This window comes from Dryas octopetala, chromosome 8, assembly GCF_963921425.1.
Source record: "Dryas octopetala chromosome 8, drDryOcto1.1, whole genome shotgun sequence".
NCBI classification, from domain to species: Eukaryota; Viridiplantae; Streptophyta; class Magnoliopsida; order Rosales; family Rosaceae; genus Dryas; species Dryas octopetala.
Window position 1 is genome coordinate 5,545,725 of NC_141373.1, and position 13,080 is coordinate 5,558,804.

General features: G+C 36.0%; 2 protein-coding genes across 2 annotated transcripts; one reads left to right on the forward strand and one right to left on the reverse strand.

Moving 5' to 3' along the window:
- Positions 1-6,537: 6,537 nt before the first annotated feature.
- LOC147276417 (protein NUCLEAR FUSION DEFECTIVE 4-like) lies at positions 6,538-10,729 on the forward strand. Its single transcript, XM_086255079.1, has 3 exons — positions 6,538-7,226; positions 7,383-8,239; positions 9,959-10,729. Exons 1-3 carry the CDS (start codon positions 6,891-6,893, stop codon positions 10,431-10,433), a joined length of 1,668 nt encoding a protein of 555 aa, XP_086111205.1. The 5' UTR covers positions 6,538-6,890; the 3' UTR covers positions 10,434-10,729.
- Positions 10,730-11,066: 337 nt separating this feature from the next.
- EMB975 (Tetratricopeptide repeat (TPR)-like superfamily protein) lies at positions 11,067-13,037 on the reverse strand. The gene is made up of 2 exons (XM_086254712.1): positions 12,903-13,037; positions 11,067-12,756 (listed from the first exon to the last, which is right to left on the reverse strand). The coding sequence occupies exon 2, from the start codon at positions 12,600-12,602 to the stop codon at positions 11,163-11,165; it is 1,440 nt and encodes a 479-aa protein (XP_086110838.1). The 5' UTR covers positions 12,603-12,756; positions 12,903-13,037; the 3' UTR covers positions 11,067-11,162.
- Between the last annotated feature and the right edge of the window lie 43 nt (positions 13,038-13,080).

Genomic DNA, 13,080 nt, shown 5'->3' on the forward strand with positions numbered 1-13,080 from the left:
CTTACCACATTTTTATACCATCTCACGTGTCATTACTTTATTGGACATAGTTTTTCTTTTTTTTTTTGGGTTTTTCTTTTTATTTTTTAGTATCCAATGTATGAATGCCATATAAGTTGCCACATAAGATGGTATAAAATTATGGTATAAAAATGTGGTATATCTAGCACTACTGTTTCTCATTATATAAAACTGTGTATTGTTAGTAGTCACTTTTTTTTTTTTGGGCCACGTTAGCAGTCACTTTAAATTAAAAGAAAAGTCGTTAATTTCAAAATGTTAAATTTAATTTGCATTGTTTTATACGTTGTCGCTTTGGGGACCATCGGTGCCACTGGTGCCACTGCCACCGACAAGGATTCATTAGTCTTTTTGTTTTTTTTTAGGAAACTTGAATATTTATGAGGAAGTTGTTGAAAATATTAATGTCATTAATCATTATTACTAAAAGACCACGCATGTAGTTATGAAAGCATGAGTCTGATTGCTCCTCGTTTTCAAACCGTCGCTTGGCTCTGCAACTTGCGCCGTACAAGTCAAGCAGGACAAGTGGGTTTGGACGGAATTGAATTGATTATTCTATCTCTCTAAACAGAAAACTTTTTTTTTTTTTTGGGCATTTTCCAAAGAGAAAACTAAATTAATTAACTTTACAAACTAAAAACATATAGCTCTATGATAACAGATTATAATTATTGGTTTGGTTCACTTTATGTAACATAAAATAACATATTACATATCATTATGTAAAATTGATAATTTTTTTTTTTTGCCACATGTAAAATGGATATTTAATTTGAAGAATTTTACCAAATTTCTATTTCGTTTTCTTAAGGCATTTCATCATAAGCATAGAGAATTAAGTAATTAGACATTTAGACTTAGTGTTCTAATTAGCATTCACCCCGCTCTAAGGTCATATTTTCTGATATTTGAGAACTACGTACATGTTTAGAAAATTATAAGAAGAAATTGAGCAAGAAAAATTGACTAATTAAATATTTAAAAACAAAAATGGTAACAAACATTCACTTATCTATCTCTCCCTCAAATATTTCATATATAATTCTTATATGTAAAAAATAAAAACTTTCATGTCGCTAATGAATATAATCATTATTTATATTTCTCTTATAATAGAGATTTAGATAATAACATATAGATCCGCTGCATAAAAATTTCACTTCGTATATACAATTATCAAATCTTAATTCGTGTTTTAAAATTCCCCCGCTTTTGCAAAGATACCTTCCTCGAATTCCATTAGGATTTAGGACATAATGACTATTAATTAATTAATTATTTGAACCTTAATTAATTAATTGTTTGGGAAAGGGACAGGACAAGTTGTCAAATGTCAATGTCATCAACTTGTAACGGAGGGCCACGAAAGCCGTACGATGGAAGGCATGTCGAGTGTCGACCGTCCACGTCGAAATTGGACGGATTCTAGTAGTTCTCATATTGTGATTTTCTTATTAGTATAGTGGAAATGGGCTCATTAGCTTAAATTTCTGGGGCCCAACTGATTTGGCCCTATTTATTTCCTCTTTTTCTCTGGATCGACCTTTAGGAATATGTGGGTGGAACTCAACCAAATTTCGTTTTCATTCTTTGAAATAATGACTTCAACGACGGTTCTTTTTCATTGATTGTGACTCGGATTGAAATTTTTGGCAAAAAGATACTCAAATTCTAAATCTATTCTAATTTTAACTTATTATTTCAATTGAGGGATTAGATTGCATGACAAAAAGACTTTGCTAATGAGCGTTTTAAAACACTCTTCAAATTAATGTTTTCTCATTTCTCTTTTTGTATCACTGTGATGGAGTTGGAGCCATATGTACTAACCCATAATGTGTGATTATAATAACGTTTTAAGTTAGAAGAGGTTGTTTGAGTGTGTAATAAAGAAAAATGTTATTCGATTGGGTGAAAGTATGTGTTTTTGCATGTCTTAAAGGATGTATGAATTATTCATGGCCAAAAAAAAAAAGATGTATGAATTATGAATTTAGGATTTATAATTTTTATTAGGAAAACCCAAAAAGTGTCACTGCAATACAAAACTACAATGACGATATATAGATGTAGTTCAGCAACAATGGACATTTGAGCGCTTGATGAGTGCAAAATTATCCTTAAATTTTTAAAATATTTGCAGACAAATTTTGAATAAATTACAAATATTTGAGGTCCTTATCAATGAAAGTCTAAAGAAAAAACAACATTGACATGCATATACAGTATGCTGATATAAAATAAGTGAAAATTTAGAAAGATGCCCCTGGCCGGTTAAGTTTCCACCAGCAATTGAAGTTAATCAATGAATTTTGAACGATATGAATTAATTAATGCACATTTTTTGTCCTAGCTCCTTATATAATTAATATGTTTTCTTTTTATAAAAAGACAAATTAATATGTTGGTCCGCCCTTGTATGTGTTCCTTCTTGCACAAATGTAATATATTAATTAAGTCATGTAGTAGGAAATCAGTGGGACGACCATGCATGTTGGTTTTTGGCATGCTTGTGACTTTGTGAGCAGCATATTCGTGGAACATTATTCGTATCTTGTTTTGGGTATTATTCGGTTCTTGTAGTTAATTAATTTCTAGTCTTACCCAAGTATTTTAAAATTTGTTTAGTTAAAGCATACATCCCTTGGAATCTCATGATTAGTCACCCATGATCATTAATTAGTTAAATTCACCTTAATTCAATGGTTTCGATTAAAACTTGAGCTGTGTGGATTAATTATACACAATTGTTTCACATATTGGATAGATGATTGTCCAACATATATTTAGTATTTTTGCCTACTCCGGTCTCCTATGTACAATATATTAATTCTTGATAACAATAGGTAGCTTAATGGGTCCAACATTTTCCTTGATCTTTTGAAAAAGAGATCGAGCTATATATGTATAGGGTTAGGCAAAGATCAAACTACCATGTGTATGAGAAATTTTTCCAGGTGTATCATGTATGTAGCCAAATAATTTCTGAAGTTGTGGGGATAGACATGACACGACTGCATGAGACATGTACGTTTAAATAACGTCAATCACATTGCATGCAACAAGAATGATCATGAATTAATTGAGTTGGGGTTTAATGGTTTATGATCATGAATTGAATGCTTTGCAAGCTTAATTAAGCTTTATTTATCATCAGTTCATCAGGGTGTCATGTATAATTGTCTCCATTTACTTGAAAGGAAATATGAATATATACATGATGATAAAAAAAATATATGGCTTAACAGCACTTAATTTATTAGTAAAAGTTTGCAACTAGCAAAGAAAATATATGACATACGTTTCTCCTTCCTTTTGAAACATAAGCTAGGTAGAAACCAATAATACGCATTTGGGTCTTTTCAGATCGATCTAAACCCTAATTAATTAAATCAAGTTGCATGGTTTGTTTGATTAAGGGTTAATATATGGTAAGTTTGGCAACCGAATCATGTCTAGATCACAAATAATAATGAATTAATTCTTCAACGGAAGTGGAATAAAAAATTACTTCCAACCCTAATTGAAGATCAATTAAGCATAGTTATATTTAAATAAGAAAAGATTTCTGATGAGATTTACTCTGTATTGTTGTTCGATAATCAAAGTCATTTTTTTTTAAGTCTCTACTAATAGATTATTTGTACAAAATATTAAACAACATAAAAGTATTAAGTTAATGACCCCTCTTCGACAAATTATACATGAACAAGTAAAAAATATGCAGTTTTAACATATTATTTTTCTTTTTAACCGGAAGGAATTGAATCTTAAACTTAATCTAATCCTTACTTATTATTGTACGCATTTTCGTAGTGATAGATTTTCAATACTTGTCTAACTCCGCAAAATGTAGTATCATCTGATAGGTAGGCGTGCTTTTATGCATGTTTTTGTGAAAGGTAAAGGGTGGGATGACCTTTGAGCGAGCCAATCAGCCTGATAAGCAGCAATCCACTGCAACACTGGTCCCCAACCCACGTGCAGAGACTGCCAAAACAATACAGCCTGTCGTCAACTAGATGATCGATCAAGTCTTCTAGCAACCTAAATTAATAGTTTTGTAAGATAGTGAATCAATTTGTATTAAACTTCCTCCTAACTACTTAATTCCTTAAAACTAACATGATAAATTAATAGAATAATTTTCGTGTAAGGTTCGCTCACACATTTTCTTTTGTGTGAATTTCTAGGTCCCATTGGTCATCCCTAATCTTGTTCTTTCATTGCTAGAACAATGATTTATCTCTATTTTTGATCATATTTTCTGTCAAAAGTTAGACCATAACATGTCAGTGATAAACGGATTTTCAAATAATCAAACCTAACAAAATTTGCACCATCAAAAATGAAAGCATTCATCATATGATCGAGGTTGATGCTGATGCATGCAATAGTTGGTTCTAGAGATGGATTGTAAATTAATAATATTATATTTATACCATGTTGGCATATTTAGAAATCCTAAATCGATTTTGTAAAAAAGAAAAGAAAACAAAAAAGCCTCTCTATTCTCTATTTTAAAGGATATCCTCCCCACCTTAGATAGAAATATCGAGTATTTTGAGCCAAAGCAAATGTAAACTGACAGGTAGGAAATGACAATTAATTGACAAGGGGTAGGGTACAAATGTACAATGACGGTAGCACGAGTTTTTTGGCAGCTTATCAGTGTTGTTCTTATCTGCTTGATAATTTGATAAGGCATCAAGCGATATCAGCTTATTAGCTTAGAGAACAACTTGGCTGTAACTGTGGTGCCAGCTCAGTAAAAATTAGGTCAAATTATGAGAATTAAAAATAGTGCTACCATGGCAATATATCAGAGGGACTTGTGGCATTTGAACTTAAACTATAAGGATCAAAAAAGTTTATGCACATACCTCTCAAGTATAGTGTTGGAGCTCCTACAAACAAGTGTTTAAATCTATCTTAAGTAATACTCGAACTTTGTTGAGTTATACTCGATGGAGACTCACTCAAGCATGACTTGAGAAGAACTCAAGCACTACTCTCAAGAATTACATTTTTAAAACTCTAAAATAATGGCTAAAAGCCTTTAAATAACACAAATTTTGATTAAATCTACCTTTATTCTTGATTGTAATATTGAAATGAAATTGGAGATAGATTAGGAGGACAAAAATGTAATTTTGCCTACCCTGGCTTAACTCGCGTTTGACTAAAAAAGGGCAATATGACCAATAGGAAGCGTAGCCGTCGCAAGTCACGTGACGTGAAGGTGAGGCAAATGGCAACCAACTCGCTTGTTTGGTAAATCACGCGACGAGCCAGTTACCTCGCTTGTAATATTCTCTCTCTCTCTCTCACTTTTTCTTTCTTTACGCTTTCTAGTTTTTCTTTCCTCTTTTTAATTTATTTCTTATCTATATCAAAATAATAAATTCCTTTTGCATATTTTCCCGAAAAAAATTAGTTTTCTCGGAATTTGAATGTTGCATGGTTGCAATGCCCATACCATCGATGACATCGGAGACTTGATCAGTACTCCTTTCTTTCCCTAAAGTGTTCAATATTCTGAAAGAGCATGGAATAATTCATAAAACAAAAGATTTTTTTCGTTTTTTAACAAATCAAAGACCGAAGTCAAGTTTATTGCGCATATATATTTAGGATACTCATCATAGTATCTTATATAGTATATTAAAATTTATTCAGCTTCAATTTCTTATTAGTTAAGATTCTTAAGAAGACATAAGACACATTTAAGACCACTATTCATTCTTCAAATCTCTATATGAATTCTCCACTTTTTCTATATAAAGGAGTCTTTCTAACCGTACAAGACATGATCATTCAACTTCATATTGTAACACATTTATCTCTTTATATGTTCATTGTTGAGAAGGTGTATTGGGGTGGTTCTTATTCAAGACGTGAGGTCACATTCACTTACAAGGAATGGAAAAAAGAAAAAGAAAAAGAGAATCGAAGTGAGAATAAAGGGGAGAGAGAAGGAATTAGAATGATGATCAATCCTATTAAGTTGTTTACTAACTATCTTAAATTATATTGAAAATGAAGTTGATTTCCGCTCATGTGTTTACTAAAGATTATGAATCAGAATAAAAACTAGTTTAATTATTAAAAAGTTTGAGGGTTGTTGAAAGAGTTTTATTTTCTTAATAAGTATTTTAGGGTTATTAAAAAAATTTGAGAGTAACTTTAGTATGAAACTATGACTCTAGGTGGAATAAAAGTCAATACCAAATCTCTTCCAAAGAGTGAGATTGATTAAAAAGAAGAGTATGATTCTTGATTTTGGAGTGTAAATAAACACATGATTTGAATGAAAAGTAAATGACTATTATTTATTGTAAATAAACGTGACTCGAATTATTCAAAGTGAGAGTTATTAAAATTATATTACACAATTAAAATTAAAAAAAGTAAAATGTAAAAATAAAAAATTATAGAATTTAAATCCAATTCAATTTATCTTTTGTAATCAATGTGTGTTGTGTGGTTTTATTATACTATTGTGCTGAGTTCCATAATCACCCCGGCCTACAAAAACGGCACACCTCAAAAAACTGTACACAATATGTTAGTATGAAAACTAGGAAGAACGATAGACGACTCACGGCTCGCTGAGTCCCACCAAGACGACACCGACATCAAAAGCTCCGCAAGCCATGTGTCGCTTTAATATCCATGGTGGCCAACAAACAAGTACAAGTTGTACAACCCCTTTTATTGATTTTCTTTTTTCTTTTCTGAAAAAACAAAAAGTAATCCCTTTTGTATTTTTAATTAACAAAATATCTCTTTAAAAACCGCATAGCACACTAGCCAGTAGCACACACCACAGCTTTCAACCCTCCCACCATTGGTTTCATTCTCTGATGGGGTTTGGTACAGAGCGCTCCTCTGTTTCCTCAGCTTGCAAATGGCTGGGTTTTGTAACCGCCGTTTGGGTCCAGGCCATTTCAGGCAACAACTACACCTTCTCCAACTACTCCGACGCTCTAAAGTCTCTCATGAACCTCACCCAGCTGGAGCTCAACAACCTCTCCGTCGCCAAAGACGTCGGCAAAGCTTTTGGGCTTCTAGCCGGCCTTGCTTCTGATCAATTGCCCACCTGGGTCATTCTCCTTATCGGCTCCGTCGAAGGCCTCGTCGGCTACGGTGCTCAGTGGCTCGTCGTCAGTGAGAGGATCAAACCCCTCTCTTATTGGCAGGTAAGGTAACTCATTATTTGTTACTTCCAAAATTCACCTTCAACTTTCATCAAACAGATGGAGAGCATAATAATTTATGTTAAAACCGACTTGTAAGGCGAGAATTGACCAAGACTTATACACTGTAAAACCCAACTGTATCTGTTATTTTCTCAGATGTGCATATTTCTGTGCATGGGAGGCAACAGCACGACGTGGATGAACACGGCGATCCTCGTGACCTGCATTCGGAACTTCCGGCGGAACCGGGGCCCCGTCTCGGGCATTTTGAAAGGCTACGTTGGCCTGAGCACCGCCATTTTCACCGACCTCTGCGCCGCGCTCTTCAACAACGACCCTGCTAGCTTCCTCCTCATGCTTGCCATCACCCCCTTCGCCGTTTGCCTCGCCGCCATGCTCTTCCTCCACGAAATCCCCCCCTCCACCTCCTCCGCCGAGGACCGCCAGGAGTCCCGCTACTTCTGGCTCTTCAATGGCGTCGCTGTCTTAGTCGCCCTCTACCTCCTCGCCTACGACTTCATCCCCGACCCTTCCAAGCTCTTATCCCTCGTCTTCTCCGCCGTTCTCTTACTCCTCTTAGCTTCACCTCTACTGGTCCCGGCCTACTCGTTTTTCACCATCTGGCTTTCCAAACCGGTCGGGTCCCCACCCGGGTCGGACCTCGAAACACAAACCGACGAGCCGTTGCTGAGGCAGACGATTGTACCGGACACCCAGCACAAGCCGGAGGCTTCGGCGGCAGCGGTTTTGGCTGACAACGCTGCGGCGGTGAAGAGACGGCCGGTGATAGGAGAGGACCACACGATATTCGAGGCGATGAGGAGCTTGGATTTCTGGATACTGTTCGTGTCGTTTCTGTGTGGGGTCGGGACCGGTTTGGCGGTGATGAACAATATGGGGCAGATCGGGTTGGCTCTCGGATACGCCGACGTTTCGATCTTCGTTTCGCTAACCAGTATTTGGGGGTTTTTCGGGCGAATCGTTTCGGGTATGGTTTCGGAGTACTTCATCAGGTCAGTGAACCACTCCTCTCCTCTTAACAATAATAAGAAATTAAGAATAATTAATTTCTATAAAAATTTTAAAGAATTTTTTATGAATATAGAAAGTTTCTTGTTTGCTTAGAAGAATATAGAAAGTCTGTTTAAATTATTATGTTTTTTCATGGTCAAGAATACTTTTAGGGGTTCTTATTTCTTAATAATATTTGCGTGGGTGTTTGAATTGGTAATATATCCAAAAATTGTATATTATTCAGTAGTGGGCCACTTGTAATCTGTGGTAGTAAAAATTAGAGAAGCATTATTTAGTAAGAAGATACATGAGTGCTTTCCTTTTTTTTTTTTGGCCAATGACATGAATGCTTTCCTTATCTAGGAAGGTTTGTACTATGTTTGGCTTTTTTGCCACTATTATTTTATGTCGGGTTTTATTGATTATTGTTATTATTTTATTTTAGGATGAATTATTCTTTGTTTTGTTTTAAATATTTTTTTTGGTGTTTGAGTTAGTTTTATAAAATAACCCTTTTATTTGGTATAGTAATATAAATATAAAATAACCTTGAATGTAGATTAAGTTACCTGGCCACTTGCAATCGTGGTAGACAATGATATACCAAAAGTTAGAGAAGCATATTAATAAGATCTATGACTTTTTTCTTTTTTTAGGAAGTGTTTGTACTATGCTTGGATTTTTGCCACTTAAGAGTTGGGATGGTTGTTGAATCTTTTTATATTTGCTTTCAAATAAACGAGTAATTATTTTGTGTAATTGTAATATCGTCTTAATTAATTCACGTATTATAATATAAGTAAATATTAATAATATTATATTTTCAAAGTATAATGTTGTCTATTTTTATTATAAAACGTGAATTAATTATATTATATGACGGTGTTATAATTATACATATAATTTTTAGCAAAATGGGAGATTAGTAATCACTAATCATATTGAGTGCTATGTATTATCACATCATTTAATAGGTTTTTTTTTTTTCCTTTTGGTTGCTTTAGACTTTTCATTAAGATATAATATGTGCTTGTGTAATTTAGTAATTGTTGTGGCTTAGCAGTTACGTTTGAACCCCCCCTGATTAAGTATTATTTTTTTGTTTCCTTGTTCATCCCCCCTTTCTCTTCTCTTTTGTTAGTTCAAACTGTGGCGTCAACATATTTGACAAGGGAGGGAGACTTAGAATTACTTTACACCTTTGCCTTTTGGGGTGAAGACTTTAATACTTCGTACCCTTTTTCATTTCCGAAACAGATGTCTGCTGATATTTTTTTGGTGTTGAACTGTTGATCATGTATTTAGCCTAAAACGACCCCGTTTTTGATGATTAAGACTTAAGAGTTGGCGTTTTGGGTTTAGAGTTTAGTATTTCTCTTTCTAATTTAATTGCTCAGTATCTATCTGCTGCCTGCAAAAATTCTGAGGCAGGTTTCTTAGAGAGCAACACAACTACACAAGCATGGTCCAATTTTGGAAAAGCATGCTTGTTTGTTTCTTTATTTTCCACAGCTTCTCAACAGTCATATCCCTTGTTTAATATGTGGTCCTAAGCTTTAATTGCCACCTAAATGTTCATGATGTCAGCTGCACACCTAACAGTTTGCTAATAAACATGTACCAGTTTATTTGAACTTTGATAGAAAAGTTTCATTAATTGTCTAGAAAGCTTTGTCAACCAACATTTAACTCACTCTGGTCCCATTTTGTGAATACAGGAAAGCTGCAACACCAAGGCCACTGTGGAATGCTGCATCTCAGATTCTAATGGCTGCTGGCTACATACTCATGGCCATTGCCATGCCTGGTTCCCTCTACATTGGTTCAATTGTTGTTGGCATCTGCTATGGAATTCGTCTTGCCATAACAGTCCCAACTGCATCTGAACTATTTGGTCTCAAGTACTATGGGCTCATCTACAACATTCTGATCCTCAACCTTCCTCTTGGCTCCTTCCTCTTCTCCGGCCTGCTTGCCGGAATATTGTACGACATGCAGGCCACAGCCACGGCCGGAGGCGGCAACACCTGTGTTGGTGCCCATTGTTACAGGCTTGTGTTTGTTGTCATGGCCATTTCCTGTGTTATTGGGTTTGGTTTGGACATTTTGTTGTCCATTAGAACCAAGAACCTTTACAACAAGATTCAAGCTAGCAAGAAATCAAAGAGAGTGGCTAATGGCACATTACTATAAGTAATTAAACAAAGGTAGAGGCCAAGGTTGTGAGGATTGATGGGCTTGTTTTGGCCCAGTGATATTCTCCATTTAGAATTTTAGCTGGCTTTGTCAATTTTTGAGGAAGGCATTGTTTTGCTTATCATTGCATAAGATCATAAGATCACGCCCGGAAAGAACAACTTTATCCATAATCATCTCTAAAATTGAGGTTCAGCTGTTTCATGGGCATCACTGTAATCCGTCCTACAAATTGTGTGTAATTGTTTGCCTACGAAATAGGCCACGTATTTACTAACCAATTCTTGCATGTTTATCTTTTTCCTTTGTTCTTAGATGGTGTTTGATTGTTGGAATGGAATGAGAATATAATTAAGAAATGAAGGTTTATGGAAGAATGCACGTTCCACAGTACCCTTGATCAAGTTCTTCAAAGAAAATCTAAAGTTATACATGGTCACTAATCGGTCCAATTTTAACGTTTATGATGGCGACCAAACATAAATAATCAGTCCACATTATTTATGGTTTTCTGTTAGTTAAAAAGAATGACAAAATGAGAATGACATGTGAAAGGCAACCAAGCATGCCCTTGATGGCTTTGTGAAACGTAAAAAGGTAAATATGACCACAAAGATAAGGCAAATATGGTGAAAAACCCACTAGAGATGGGCAAAAAAAACTTCTATTTTATATAAGGGCATCAGTAATTTGGTAACTACAAGTTACAATAGAAAAGTTGGAATTTTAAAAACCCGACTTTTTTTCTCTTTCTAATTGCAGCAACTGAGACTTTGTTTCTTTATCCAACTTGAATCCTGCTATCTCGACCTCCTTGCAAACATCCCTACACTTTGCCAGCCTCCCAGAAACCATGTAAAGTTTAATCAAGTCCCTGTATAGGTCATATGTTGGGGAAAAACCTGCTTCCTTAAGCTTCGAAAAATATCTTACAGCCCTTGCAAGATCATTCAGAGCAACGAAAAGCTTTACCACCACACGATAAGTTGGAAAATCAAACAGACAATTTGAAGCCTCCATTTCCCAAACTACAGCCAAGGCCTCCCTGAATTTCTTCTCGGAATAGCGGCTATGAATCAGAGTCGTGTACATAACAACACTTGGACCATGCCCGGAATTTTTAAACCAGTCAAAAAGACTCTCCACAACTTCAAATTTCCCAAGTCTAATGCACACTTTCATAATAGCAGTACAATCCTGCTGGCTCAAATTCAAATCTTCTCTTTCTCCAAGCTCATCCAATAAGGTCACTACAAGCATTTGTTTATCAGGGTTCTTCCCAAGCTTCAGTATTAGCTTGGCATATAAGCTCGGATCCAAATTTCTTTTACCATACTTGGCTATCAACATAAGCTTCCAAGCTAGATGGAGGCTTCCTCCTTTAATGAACCCTCTCACCATTGCCTCAATTACAGTACGACTTGCCAAACTAGTGAACTTGTCCAAATTGAATGGCAATTTGAGCTCATGGTTCCTTGCCAGGACCTCAACTGTGGAAGCCAAAATGCGGTCATCGGGGAAGAGCTGACGCTGTTTCTGAGCCCAACAGAAGGTCTGCAGAGCTCTCTCAGGTAACCCCATGTGACCCAATTCCCGAATCGTCATGGAGAGAGAGCCTTTTCGGAGGAACTGAACCCACTTGTTTAGAACTAGTGCTGCATCTTCATCTGCTCCAAGGCTTCTAATTTCTCTTGCTAAAGCAATAAGAGCATTTGGGTTCTTGTACACTTGCTCAGATATGGGTAATGTCATCTGAACATGCTTCTTGGGCGTAGGAAGTCCCAAAGGTCGAAGCTTGTGAGGAAGTGGGAGTGGGAGAGGCCTTTGTCTATTCAACTTTCCAGGCTTTTGGGGTATTCTCCCTTGGAAAAGTGATGAAATAGCTTCAATCTCATCTGACTCCCAAACAAGTTCGCCATCCTTATATTCTTCTTCTTCTTCAATGAAGTCTATTGGAGATGGCTCTGTGGTGGTAGTGCTTGTGTTCTTCAAGAAGTGGTTGATTCCAAGGTCTGGAGGAAGCTTGGTGCGTCGAGGATAGCGAAGGTTATTGGGTAGTCTTCTCCTTGTATTACAGCGCGCCATTAGAGACACCCTACCATTTCTTGCAAAATTTCCTTTGTACAAAATGGGATTCATGCCGACGCCCAAGAATACGCAGTCCATTACCTCCGCGAGATGGGTATGATATCTGATACTTGATGGTATAACTTAGCAGCAGATGACCATGATTTACGAACAGGAATTTCATCGAACACTTGGTCTGCACACGTACGGTTGAGGACCGAAAAGCAAAAACATGCCCACAAATGCCCAACACCTGATGATAATTGATAAACAAACAAGCATATCAGAAACATTTGCATCTTCTTCATGACCAACAAGTTAAGCAAAAGAAACAGAGGTTTCACATATTGAGAAATAAAATAGATTGAAAAATCGGACAAAATTAGAAAGAGACGATACTTTGAGAAATCGCCTTCTCTGTTTTGAGAGAAGCTTCGCCAAGAGTTGAGGAATGGAGGTAAACCCGGAGTTCAATGCTCGACATTGTGTCTAAATCAAGTTGCCCAGAAAGAGCCCAGCCCAGCCCAGCCCAGCCCGGCCCGGCCCACATTGACAAGAAAGTCTACCAACAGTTGCA

Bases quoted from the DNA above. Each gene is read 5' to 3' on its own strand.
- LOC147276417 (XM_086255079.1), top strand. From the start codon at position 6,891: ATGGGGTTTGGTACAGAGCGCTCCTCTGTTTCCTCAGCTTGCAAATGG. The intron at 7,227-7,382 runs GTAAGGTAACTC...TTATTTTCTCAG, and splicing joins AACCCCTCTCTTATTGGCAG to ATGTGCATATTTCTGTGCAT. The intron at 8,240-9,958 runs GTCAGTGAACCA...TTGTGAATACAG, and splicing joins GTTTCGGAGTACTTCATCAG to GAAAGCTGCAACACCAAGGC.
- EMB975 (XM_086254712.1), bottom strand. From the start codon at position 12,602: ATGGACTGCGTATTCTTGGGCGTCGGCATGAATCCCATTTTGTACAAA.